This window comes from Aptenodytes patagonicus, chromosome 6 (assembly GCF_965638725.1).
Source record: "Aptenodytes patagonicus chromosome 6, bAptPat1.pri.cur, whole genome shotgun sequence".
NCBI lineage: Eukaryota > Metazoa > Chordata > Aves > Sphenisciformes > Spheniscidae > Aptenodytes > Aptenodytes patagonicus.
In genome coordinates, this window is record NC_134954.1 from 34,372,589 (window position 1) to 34,385,347 (window position 12,759).

General features: G+C 40.0%; 1 protein-coding gene across 1 annotated transcript; it reads left to right on the forward strand.

Annotated features, from left to right (window-relative positions):
* Positions 1 to 481: 481 nt before the first annotated feature.
* COPS8 (COP9 signalosome subunit 8) lies at positions 482 to 12,496 on the forward strand. The gene is made up of 8 exons (XM_076342052.1): positions 482 to 612; positions 3,557 to 3,627; positions 5,166 to 5,214; positions 6,767 to 6,899; positions 7,883 to 7,990; positions 8,461 to 8,523; positions 9,694 to 9,735; positions 11,038 to 12,496. The coding sequence occupies exons 1-8, from the start codon at positions 535 to 537 to the stop codon at positions 11,115 to 11,117; spliced, it is 624 nt and encodes a 207-aa protein (XP_076198167.1). The 5' UTR covers positions 482 to 534; the 3' UTR covers positions 11,118 to 12,496.
* Positions 12,497 to 12,759: the final 263 nt, after the last annotated feature.

The window sequence follows — 12,759 nt, forward strand, 5'->3', positions numbered from 1 at the left end:
CATATTGTGTGCTATTTCGGCATGTACAGTATTTTATAGGATATCTGTACACACATAGAGGCTATATTATATTGTATATGCCATGTGTAATAAAGGATGTAGTGTATACATCTTAAATGCCACAGAATATGCGAGATGTACAAACAAAAAACTAAACATAGATCTGCTTATTACGCACAAGCACACACAAATAATGGGGGAAAAAAGGTATACTCTACCTGTTCCTTAAGAAGTGCGGGTCTGACACGTGCCGCCCAGACCCTCCCCTCGGCCCCGGCGCGCCGCGTTCGTGACCCCGCCCCCGCCGCCCCTGGCCGCGCCCCCAGATCTTGGCCACGCCCCTCGCGGCCAGGCCGCCCTGGCTCCCCGCCCCGCAGTCCTCCAGAGCATAAAAAAGCGGGGCTAGAGCGGCTCGCGCGCCTTAGGTCGCGGGCGGAAGTGCGTGCTGCTCGAGACGGAGGTGGCGTCACGGCGCGGCCGCCTCCTGAGGGGAGGCGGTTCTGGCTGGCGGCGGCGGGGCGCCGTGAGGGGAAGATGCCCGTGGCGGTGATGGCAGAGAACTCCTTCAGCTTCAAGAAGCTCCTGGAGCAGTGCGAGACGCAGGAGCTTGAGGTACCGCGGGGCGGGGGGCGCGCTACGGGGACGGGCCCCGGGATGCCGGGGGCCTGGCTGAGGCCCCGTGTGCTCCGGCGAGGCTCCGGGGCTCGGGGCCGCTCCGCAGCGCCGCTGGGTTTGGGCACAAGCGTTTCCGGCCGCTGCGGGGTGCGGTGGGGGTCAGAGACCGTTGCCTGAAAGTGCTGTTTTGAGAGTCTGATCTGATCCTACAAGGAGGGATGTTCGTGGCGCTCCGCCTCTGTGTGTGTTTGTGAGGTCGGTGAGGGTTCAGTGTTTAAACTTGCCGCTTGTGCAAAAGCCCGCCAAAAAGCTTTTCACAAACTTGGGAAGGTGCAGACAAATAAATGAGTCCATTTTAGTATAAGTGCAAGGGTCTTTTTTTGGGGGGGGGGGGGGGCGAGAGAGAGACGTTCGTATATCTCCATGTGTCTAACGTGGTTGGGAAAAAGAAGGTATTGAAAAGGGGAGTGGGGCACTGAATTACTCTTAAATCAGTGGTGCACTTGTTATGGGAGCTCACACTGGAAGCTTCTTCTGTGCCGTTTTAAGTTCTATTGCTTGATGAGTTTTCAAGTCTGACTGTGTGCACTGTTAGTGTGCCAGACTCCAGCCTGTGGTAAATCCAAGTGGCACCATGTTAATGGTAAAAGCTCATCCCGGGTGATATCCGTAGACCCTTTCTTGTCTTTCAATTTCCAGTGCTTTTCTAAATGTGAAGCTCATGCATCCTGCTGTAGCAATTTGAAATAAGGGAAAAACTTGAATTTTCTTCTTTTGTGCACTCTTCAGTGATTCTGATTTTTAGATCTTGTTATCCTAGCTATTGAAGGGAGAGAGCTGTTCCTGTGTGTGATCACTTGCCAAAGCAGAACTTTCGTGTTGACAAACCAGACAGCTTTGCAGTGGAAAGTACAATCCTTAAATGGAAGGGGTTGCTACTTACAGGTGTGCATCATCAAGCTTTGATTGATGTTTCTGTGCACTATTTCTGTGCTGAGCCTGGTGCCTCATCTTCTCAGCATGGTGCTGCAGCTTCTTGCTTAGTATGCCCTGAGTTCTGTAGAAGAGTGTTACGAAGCTGGAGGGAGATTGTTGTGCTGAAACTATGAGCTACCTGCTGCCTTGAGTGATGGGTGTGTGAGCATAGAGAAGCAGAAGAGTGCCCTTGTACCATGTGGGAGAGTTGAGTGTGGTTAGTCCTTCCCACTGGGAGCTGCTTAGTCCTTGCTTTGAAGGTATATTCCCATCCTTTAGAGGAGCACACGTGTGCAGCACTTACTGCTAAGGTGTGTATTAGGGAAGTGTGGGATTAGGGATATAGTTAGGGTTATGAGACCACAGCATGTGTTAACAGTCACTGAATGGCTTCCCATTAGGGAAATGTAAACTGAGTAAATGTAAATGTTTCTGTAAATGGAGTTTCCTTTTTATTCCCATTCAGATTAATAAGCTTCAAAACAGTGGTTGATACTTGTTTTGGGCAATCTGTTTGAACCTGACTTGCAACGGCTTTGGCTACCTTTTTGGCCTCTGCGGAGTGGTGGGAGGGTTGTGTCAGGCTGAGTTCTGAGTGACAGGGATGGAGCCCAGCAGGCTTTGGGTTTTGCTTCTGCAGCCATCTGAGGAAGTTCAACACACCCTCCTCGCTTCCCTGCTGCAGAGTGTGAGGTGTTAGACCTTGGTGGGTCCCTGGGAGCTCTTACAAAGCCACTGAACTTAGACTGCGTGCTGCTCAAGGTTTCTGCTGTGTCTGTCAGCAGAGTCTCCTAGAGCAAATGGTAACAGATGCACCCCTGGCAAACTGTTCCCAAATGCTTTGACAAAACTGGTAAGTTATTTGCTGTGTGTGTCTGCATCCACATCAAGATTCTTGTGGGCACACTAATATCTGCTGACAGCCTTTGTGTCTCAGATCATGAGTTGATATGTAGGCTGATTTTTTTGGCAGGCTAGATGCAGCCACAGAGCTTCCTTCAGTAAGACTGTAGATTGTAAATCTAGTTGTTTTGGTGGTAGTTAGCTTTCCTTTCTGTTCCACTAGTCTCCTGGCAGAGAAACTAATGAATTTTCTTTTTAGTACAGAGAAACACCAAAGGTGAACTTGCACAGTTCAAACAGATGGTATTAATTGACCTGGCTTTGTTTTACTGGCTGTAATCCAAGGAACAGCTGCAGAAACTGTTGTATCTGTATGTAGGTGATGAGCCCTGGAAACAGTAAGAATGGCTGGGGATGATGATACCTGCTCCATGACATGCTGATCACCTGCTTTTGGCTTAGATGAGCCTATAAATCACACATGTAATTAAATCAAATAGCTGCATAATTGGCTTCCTGTGAGTGCTTGCTGCACTACCCTTTGATAAATTGCTAAAACCTTATTGGAAATCTTTTCAGCTTTTACAAAATTTTGAAAGTCTATAATCATTTAGCTTTATTATAATTCATTTTTTTTCCTACTTGTATGATTTGTGAGGTCTGCTGAAGTGCAGCAAGTGTCAAAACTTTGTTTGGATTTTTAAGAAGGGCAGTTCAAGTGAGTGAAGAAACTTTACTCTGGTGGAGTGCCCTGAGTTGAACTGAAGTTCAGCTGAAGATAGCCAAAAACAGCTGTTTGTGTGGAACTGTAAAGCAAGATGGTTACCACTTTCATGAGCATAAGCTAGAACATTAGAAAGATGTAACCTTACTTTATTCATGCAGCAAAACAAACTAAGGTTTCTAAGTAAAACTTCTGGCATGTGCAAGTTAACTCTCCATCATAAGATACAACTGTATTACTATGACATTGCAACTCTGACAATTTGTCCAGACCTATTATTTGGTGTGAAAAACATTGTCTTCGAATGTTCAGATTTTATTAAACTTGGCTACCTGGTGTATTTTTTAAGATATCTTGTTCTTAAAACGTGTAACCAAATTACTTGTACTTGGTTTTTAGGCCCCTGGAGGAATTGCAACACCCCTTGTTTATGGCCAACTTCTAGCTTTATACCTGTTGCATAATGACATGTAAGTGGCTTGTATTAATCTTTAACTTCAGATACTGAATTTGTCACTATTAGCTTGAGCTGTAATTGCCAGAATATTAGTAATTGGTTGTGTGACTAACAAAATCCATGTAGGCAGTGCTGCTTTTTAAAAAAAAAAATTATTTGTGGAATTAAGTCTTTCACCCCTTGCTCTGTCAGGAAAGTTATTCTCCTGTGTTTGCTCTTGCCCACCCTTTTGAACTGTAGGGAAACCGATTGCCTTTAGGAAGAAAGTTCCTTAAATAGTGAAATTGGCTCCTTTGGAAAGTGTTGAACACTTCAGTGTTTTGATTTGTAGCTTTTCAAGGTTGCATTTGTTTTGAGTAAGATTGCATGTTCCTCTGTGTGTCTTAATTACAGCAGGGTAACTCTAAACTGTCCATGTTAAAAATGAGGGATGCTGTTGGCTTGAATGAGCTAAATCTGCGTGAAGCAGTAATCCTTTGAATTTGGTCTGGTGGGTTATTACCATGTCCCTGTGTGAACTTGATTCACTATGTTTAGGGTTTTATTGAGAAATTGCTGATTCAGGCAGAATAAATGACACTGCCATGTTTGATTATCAAGCCAAAGTAAGCTGTTGGTGTGGGGATTCAAAGATTTGGGTGTTTTCTTGCATTGTAGATGTATATTCTTTCAGGGCAAATTCCCTGAATGCTGATACTGAGTATTAGGTTTAATGCAGATAACCTTGCTTCAAATGAATTTGAAATTTTAGAATTGTGCTTTAATGAAAAGCTGTGAGTCTTTTTCTCTATTTAGCATTTTAAATCTTTCTGAGAATGTGTAACCATTTCAGTTTGACTTCTGTGCTCTAAAGGTCAATGACTAAATATTTCAATATGTCCAAATATCCAGAATGAATGTGACAAAGGTGGGTTGGGAAGAACATGCACGAAACAGTCTAAATCTTTGATGTGCAAAGCGGGGTGTGGGCACATGAAGAAAGTATTTTTGTACTATTAAGTAGAATAAAAATATCTTTAAATGGTGCTTATTTCATCCTTTTTAACTTTTATATTTGTATGCTTTATAATGTACATAATATATTAATATCGGTAGTACACGTATATAATTTATAAATACATATGCATATACTGGGGGTGCATGCTCAAAAATGTTTGTCTGTTAGAAGTGCGTAATCAAAGTTTGGAGACCACTGGTCTAAATGACTACTGACACTATGAAAAGTTACTATTTGTACATGTGTTCATCAAAGATGCAGCCATTCCAAAAGTAAAACCGCAAAAGTAACTTCTGTGAAATGCTGCCTAGGGTAGATAAATGAAAAACCTTTTCTAAACTGGTGTTAAATGAGGCAGTTAATGAACTATTTGTTTTATTATGGCAGTCATGTTGTCTACCCGAGAGTAACTTTGTTTTTCTACTTCAGTAGGCATAGAAGGAATACCTTAAAGCACTGAGGCTGTTAATTATAGCATCTCAACAAACCTTTTGGTGTCTCCTTGTAGCAAACATTTGGTTACTGAGAAGTATTTTTAACTTAATTTTTTTTAGGAATAACGCGCGATATCTTTGGAAAAGAATCCCTCCTGCTATCAAATCTGTAAGTACTTCATAAAATGCCATTTGATACTAAACCATTTTTTTATAAGCTTGCAAATAATGACTTTTTTCCCCCAAGGATTCTGTTTGGTGAGTAGCCGTGCGTTCAGTTCTGTGCTGTGAACTGCTTGCCCAGTAGATGGCATGTTGGTCTTTAAGATCTCCTAGTTGCTCATCTGTTACCTCTTTTCCTTCCCAAATAATCTGGTGCAATAGAATTTGGTCAATCTGTAGACTTCTTAGTAGAAAGCCTTATGATAAAGGGTAGTCAGCTGGAGAAAAGCAATGGATCTGACTCTGGGATGGGGGTTGCATTCCACATGAAGGTGCAGAATACCTTGTGTAATGAAAAGTGACTTCAGATAAGTTGCATCTTCAAGTTGATTAACTTTCTGAAGGGACTTGTTTTGCACTGCATTTGGATCAAAGATGCATTTTGAGGATTTAGCTAAATATAATGCCAGAAATGCTTCCAGACTTTACCATTGTTAGGTTTTCAGTCTGAGGTCATATTTTACAAGGAAACAAGTGTTCTGTAGTCATGTATTAAGAAACATCATGGTCAAGATGGGACCTGTCAGGTGGTTCTGAAATAATTTTCTTTCTCTTTCAAGAAAAAAGTAGTTACATCAGTTGAGTCAGTAGTCATCTGGACCAGATTTTACTTGGCCTTTCTCTGAAACCTGCTGTATTTGTTGCACAGCAATACTCTGACTAATCAGGCTTTTTGGTGTAACTTGCATTTCATGTGAAGCATCATTCTTGGTGGGGGAAATGCATTGCCTGAATTATTTTGAGAAGGTTACGCCTCAGAGCATAGTATTTTCTTATGTGTGTGTGAATCTTCTGCTAATTGAGTCAAGTAATGATTAGTATGAGTCTTAATTTCAGAAACAAATCGGTTCTCCTTACAATTGAAAATATTACTTTGCCCAGTTTGGTGTTTGGTTGCTATTCTGACAGGGTGTTTTGGAGTCTAGTTGACCAAATGACAATGTGCAACACAGTAGAAGTGGCCCTTAAGATGAGTAGTGGGAGAGCCACTGTATGTAGTGAGTATTTGTATTGTAGTGAGTATGGCACCATATTAAGTGTGACCTATTGTCGACATTTCAAGGCTTTCAATTTGAGAATTGCCTTCACTGTGCAAACAGCCATTGCACTGTGTAAAGCCTCTACTGAAGAGGCACGCATCTCTCTAAGCAGAAAATAAGCTGTGCCTGTCCTTTTGCAACTCCAGTCAGCAGTCTGAGTGCAAACTATCCTCCATGATTATTTTAGCTGGTATGTCTTCCTGGATTGGTATAACTGACATGTGAGCAGACTTTGCATATGTGGGTGATAAAGTTTTGGCAGAGGATGGATCCAGGGAGCTTGCAGCAGTGATAACCTGCTAGAATAACATTTCCCAATGTTTGTCTGTTCATCATTACAGGTATTCTGAAATACTCTTGCAATAGGAAAAGGAGGGGAGTGGAAATGGGTTTATACAGAGTGGTCACTGTAGAGAATACACCATTCTGGATTAACTGTTTTTTTTTTTGTCACAACAGGCAAATGCTGAGCTTGGTGCAGTTTGGTCAGTAGGCCAAAGAATCTGGCAGAGAGACTTTCCAGGAATCTATACAACAATCAGTGCGCATCAGTGGTCTGAGACTATTCAACCAATCATGGAAGCGCTTAGAGGTAGAAATTGAACTCGTGTAGATAGCGTGGAATCATATGTTGCCTTAAATTATTTGCGTGCTCAAACACAAATAGACAAGTAGACAAATGACTGCTTATTATGAAAAATCAGAAGTGATCAGGAAGATTGTTGCTACAAGTTTTTGTAATTAGCTTTTTATTTACACCTGATACCTAAATTCTTTTAAGTAAAACCTACAAAAACTTGGCAACAAACTAAATTGTTTTTGTTAGGACTGTGTGTGTGATTGTATATTCTTTCATATTGGAATTTCACACCATATGTTTTGTTCTGAAATGGCAAAATAGACCATTAGTTATTCAATTTTATCAGACTTCTAACCAGTAGTCTAGGGAACTTGGCTTGGCATTTCAGAACCTTGTGACACGAAAAGGTTTTTCTTTTAAATGTGGCTTTAGACAAATGTTTTAGTTATAGACTGTGCAACAGTAACATGCAAAGTCTTACTACTAGAGGGCAGTACAGACTGCTAAAAAGCCTTCCAAAGTATTTTGCAATAACAAATTCTCTGTAGCTTTAGCAACAATTGATTTGCAGATGCCTTGGTGTCAAAGCAGTTGTGGTTAAAAAGGCATGAATAGTTTGACTGATTGCTTTTTCATGATTTTTTTCTGATTCTGAACTATTTGACACACTAGCTTATTGCAAATGGAGAATGCCATCGGAAGCAGAGTTTCCTAAACCGGTTTACATACTGGTGGTAGTACCCAAGATGCTGCAGACTGCATTTGGAAGTTAAATGTGGTCTCTGAGAGGTTTTGTCCTGGCATAGAGCAAGCTGTTGTCTCTGGCTGCTGACTGATACTTCAGTGAATTGTGGGAAGGGAGAGGAAACTTCTAAAGTGCTAGCTTTAAGGGTGGTAGTGATTTTCCAAATGTGTTGGGATTGGAAAAATTTTCTTAGATTTCCTAGTTATGGAGATTAGTCTACTGTCTGCTTACAGTGTTTATCTCTTCTTAGATGCAACTAGGAGACGAGCCTTTGGACTGGTTTCTCAGGCATATACCTCAATAGTTGCAGATGATTTTGCAGCCTTTGTTGGGCTTCCTGTAGAAGAAGCTGTGAAAGGTACTTTGCATTTATTCACTGAATAGTTTTTCTACAGATGATTGAGATCAGAGAGCTGTAAGTGATGGTAAATAGACACATGTATATAAATTGAGACTATTATAAAAAGAAGTGATGAGGTGGTGAATAGAGATAAATGTCTTGGTTCTGGATAAGTGTTTGATTTTATTACTTGCCACTAGTTACCATTGGTTATCCTCCCCTTCTATATGTAGAAGTGTTAAAGCAATTCTGCAATGAGAGAAGACTGAAGGTAGTGGGTTAACCTAGTTTTGTGTGCTGCTATTACTTTCATGAGCTTATTTGTCAAACTAAATGTCTAAATGCTTACAAGAAATATGTCTTAGAGTTGTGGCATATAGGCAGTGTACTGAGATGCTTTTCTACTGGTCTTAATGTGCATCTTTATTTTGCATTTCTAGAAATTCCATAAGATATTTGTTCTTACAAATGTATAAATGCCTTTTCAGGTGTATTAGAACAGGGCTGGCAAGCAGACTTTTCAACTCGTATGGTAATGCCTAAAAAGCCAGGTAGGTGGAGCTGTTATTTCATTAGACGTTGAGTTCAGCATTTTCTAGTAATGGGTTGTTAGTTTTTAATTAAAATTTTGCACAATATTCTTTTAGATATCTTTTTACAGTGGCATAAGCCCCCATAACATGGAAAGTTTATAAAATGTAGGAAGTACAAAGTAGTGGGTTTGGTTTGGGGTTACAAGTAGTTTGGATTAAACTACATCCTCAGATTAACATTTTAAACAAAAGCAGACAGGATATGCTATGATTTCTCCTGCTCCTCCTCTGCTGCTGGCTCTGACTCAGTGGAATGTAAGTTGGATGACCTCAAATGACATGTCTTTATTAGATTAAGATGAGTAAAAATATACCATTTTGAACCTGAGATTTTTCCAGAAGAAGCAGAACTTCCTTGGGCAGGGATCTAGTGGATCTTTGTGTTCTGAGGAGCTCAAGTTGTTGCTATAATTTCCTTTGCTTTTTAAAACTTAGTCTACTGGATCTTTTCTTCCCTGCCATGATGTTGATAACAGAGTATCTGTTCCTGCAAAGCTCAGCCTGCAAAAATAGCTGGGTTTTTTTTTCTAAAGCAGTATCTATGGCTGGCTGAGGCAAAAATAAATGTTAAGCTATGAAAGCAGAGATGAAATGACTGCTCTTAAACTGCACAGTGCAGCTCTGGAAGAAGGAGCTGAATTACAGGGTATCTAAAAGGGCAACATTTATTAGTCTAAGAAAATACACTGTTTGTATGAGCAGAATTTTTAGGTGTTCAGAGCCCAGAACTTCATAGTAAACATGTGCCAGGCAAGGTGTTGAAATTTATCCCTCAGGGTACATAACCAACCAAAGTCCTGAGCTTTTGCATGTGATCAGTTTTTTCATGAACTGGTTGCAAAATATTCAGTGCTTACAAGTACTGAGAGTTAGTTACATGTGGTTCTTTACCAAAATTGTGTGTGAGAACTATTTTTGAGGCAAAAGAAAGAGGCAGAAGGTTGTAATCTGTTTTGAAGCTGTGTATCTAACTAGCTAAGCCTTGGGTATTCTGCTTTTTATCTATGAAGTAAAATGTGGTAAATGAACAGGCTTAATTTTAATTACCTTTTTATCCAGTTTTGGCTTGATGTATAGAACTGTTTAAAATCGGTCCACTGGGCTAACCTCTGTTGTGTTTTTCTTCAGGTGTGCTGGAAGCTTCCTTTAACAGATTTATTCCTTCATCAGGTACTTTCTGTTTATATGTAATCTACTTGCATATATCTAAACTTGCATGATTAATATAAATGTAATTTCACCAGCACCACAAAATGGGAATTGTGTCCTAAAGAAGTGAATGTTGTCATTCCCCCCTCAAAAAAACCCACCCCAGTCAGGTGCTATGTAAATATGTTTCTCCCTCTGTCTTCTTTCCCTCACATTTTAAGGAGTGCCTGAGATTCCCACTTCCATAGCTGAAGTAGGGAGCAGATTCCAAAGCAGGGGTAGACAGCCCCTGTAAAACAAAGGATTTTGGTGAGAACTTCTGACTTACAGGCACTTTCTTCACAAAGCAACTCTGAGTAGGTTTTGTTGCTTTTGTGTGATGTGGGACTTCTGAAGTCTTGCCTGTAGAAGAAAGCAATCTTCTGGTTTTCCTCAGAGCTCAACTATAGATTGAGATGTAATATGTTGTCATGCTGATTCTCAAAACACTTCTGTCTCTATTGTTCACAAGATAGTGACAGCAGATCTGAATTCGTGTCTTGCTGTGTCTAACACAGTTGCCAGAAGTGTCTTAAATTTGCAGGTTTAATTCCAAGCCAATTTCAAGAGCTGGGGTCTTGCTTTTTGAAAACATTCTTTCAATTGTCCACCTCCTCTATCATGTACTTGCAGCCCTTAGCAGTATGTCTACTTTAACTATATCCTGAATGCTAGTCTGTTAACTCTTCAGGAAGAGTAAATGCAAATTTTCCTGCTATTTTTTATTTCTGATTTTTAATTCCTAACATCTCCCTGGCTTTAGTCACTTGTCTTCCAACCTATTGTTAAACTGTAATCTCAGGTTAACTGGCGTTTATATAAGGATCTGCATGTGCACTGCATTCTCCTGCAACCCATGCAGTACTTTGCTGTGTTTTGTTAGTCAGATAACCCAGTAGATTTATTTGGTATCTTCAGTATAGCAACTTGTAAGGAAGGAAGCAACTGAAGAGCTCCAGGAGCTTTTTTTGTCAAGTGGAAGTATTGTCAGTTTTCATTATTCAGACTCCATTATATGCAAGAAAAATTTTGGAGACTGCTGACAACTGGAAATTGTTACAGCTATCTTTGCTGTTAGTAACTCTTGGACTACTTAATGTTGCAGATAACAGAAAAGTAATGTCAGCTAAAGCTGCTTAAGTAGGAGGTACAGTTAAGACATGCCCTGTAAGACTGTTTAACAGTCTGATGCATTTAATTTTTCCTTACTGTTGTGGTGGATGCTATTGCGGATGGATTTGCTTTCTTAATTTCATTAATGATGCATTTGTTTTATCTTTGTAGAACCTGCTCCAGTTCCACCAATTCCAAATGAACAGCAGTTGGCCAGATTGACTGACTATGTGGCTTTCCTTGAAAATTGATTACCCTGCTCCTGTATTCAGAACAACTTGGGAATCCTGTGTACTGACAGTTCTAGAAATCTAAGATTTATTTCATATCTGTTAAATGTTGCAGCATCCCCTACTCAAATGTGTGAAGTATACAATGTATGTTATCCCAATTTGTGTTTTGCCAAAGCCAAGCTAGCAATTGAAACAATCTTTTAACTCCTGTAATATTTATTCAGTAGGTACACAGCAGTATTACATAGTAAGTTTTTTTTACTGACTTGTAGCTGAGAGGGGCAGAACTTTTTTCAGGTATATTAGAAATGGAGAAGAAAAATTGAGTAATGAAGCAGGTTAACTGTGAGGAATTTATGCTAGTAGGTTATGTGCTTCTATGCTGAGTATTGCAGTGCTTATCACAGATCAATTGCATGTTGAACTAAATTACAAAGAGTGGAAGACTGCCCTACCCATATCTGCAGAGAGAAAATATTTTGATGAAACAGTAACTTAAATAAGAAAACGATTTACAGTAACTCTTTTGCAAGTATATTTGTGGCATATTTATAATTGATCTTTTTTCTTGTTGGTCTTTCTGGATAGTTAAATCTTCTTGTTTTGATGTGAAAAACTTCACATTGGGAACATTTTCACAGCAGAACAATTGGAGTCATTTAAGAAAGGCAAATCTTCACTTTGAGGAAGAATTTTTACTTTTGGAAGGTTTTGAGTGACGTAGGACACCAGATACTTTGCTGGGTAACAGTACACCTTCTTGAGGCCTGTCATGTCCTGGTTCTTTTCAGTACACTGGGCCAGGATCTACAAGAAACAACTACTCTTACCTGTCTTTAAGCTTTCTGGATTACCTCTGCAGTTATTGGAGAGGAATTTAAAAATTAGAGTAGGTGTCCCTGAGTAGAGACCAGTTAGGATGGGGATGATATTTTATGCTGCAATGCCAGTTTGAGGAATATATTTTCTATACCAGAGCACTGCTGTGTTAACCTTTGAGTTGAGAGTGGATTTTAGAAGCAGAAAGATGACTTGTATTCCCAGGCTTCTTATTTGTGTAATGCTGGTAAAAAGGCTATGGGAAAATAGTGGTGCTTTAAAGGGCAGTGCATGCCTTCATTTGCGTCTCCCCTCTTTTCAACATCATATTCAGTGGTTTCATCGCAGATGGCAGGTGTGCCGTATGTTGTGATTGTTTTTTCCAGTGTGCACTACCTACTGTACATTCTCTTGTTGGGGGTGTGTTAGCAGGGAGGAATTATAAACTGTGCACTGCTGCTTTGAGAGCTCCCTTTATATGTAAACACTTACTCAAAATGATTATTTATTTGAAACCCACCTAAGACTTGGATTCCTGAATTTATCTTCAGTGATATTAAAGAACATGTTTACACTGACCTTGTGTACTTCATTTTTAATTTTCCTTAGAGTACGATTATTCTGGTTTGGCTAGTTTTTAATGAACTCTTACTGGTCTAATTTGGGTAGAGCTAGTTAAAGATTAGTGCAATACCTTGTGCCTAGACAGGTATTTTGAAGAGGTTTGTGTGCAGCAATTGTATAGTTTTATATTTAAAAAAACCATTGGTGTACCCTTCAGATGTCTTTTAAAATAGTCAAAGGCGTAAAGTACTTGAAGAGCTAAGTGAAAATTTCCCAT

Excerpts from the sequence above, each read along its gene's own strand:
- COPS8 (XM_076342052.1), top strand. The coding sequence starts at position 535 with ATGCCCGTGGCGGTGATGGCAGAGAACTCCTTCAGCTTCAAGAAGCTC. Across the intron at positions 613-3,556 it reads GCGAGACGCAGGAGCTTGAG|GCCCCTGGAGGAATTGCAAC; the intron begins GTACCGCGGGGC and ends CTTGGTTTTTAG. Across the intron at positions 8,524-9,693 it reads GGTAATGCCTAAAAAGCCAG|GTGTGCTGGAAGCTTCCTTT; the intron begins GTAGGTGGAGCT and ends GTTTTTCTTCAG.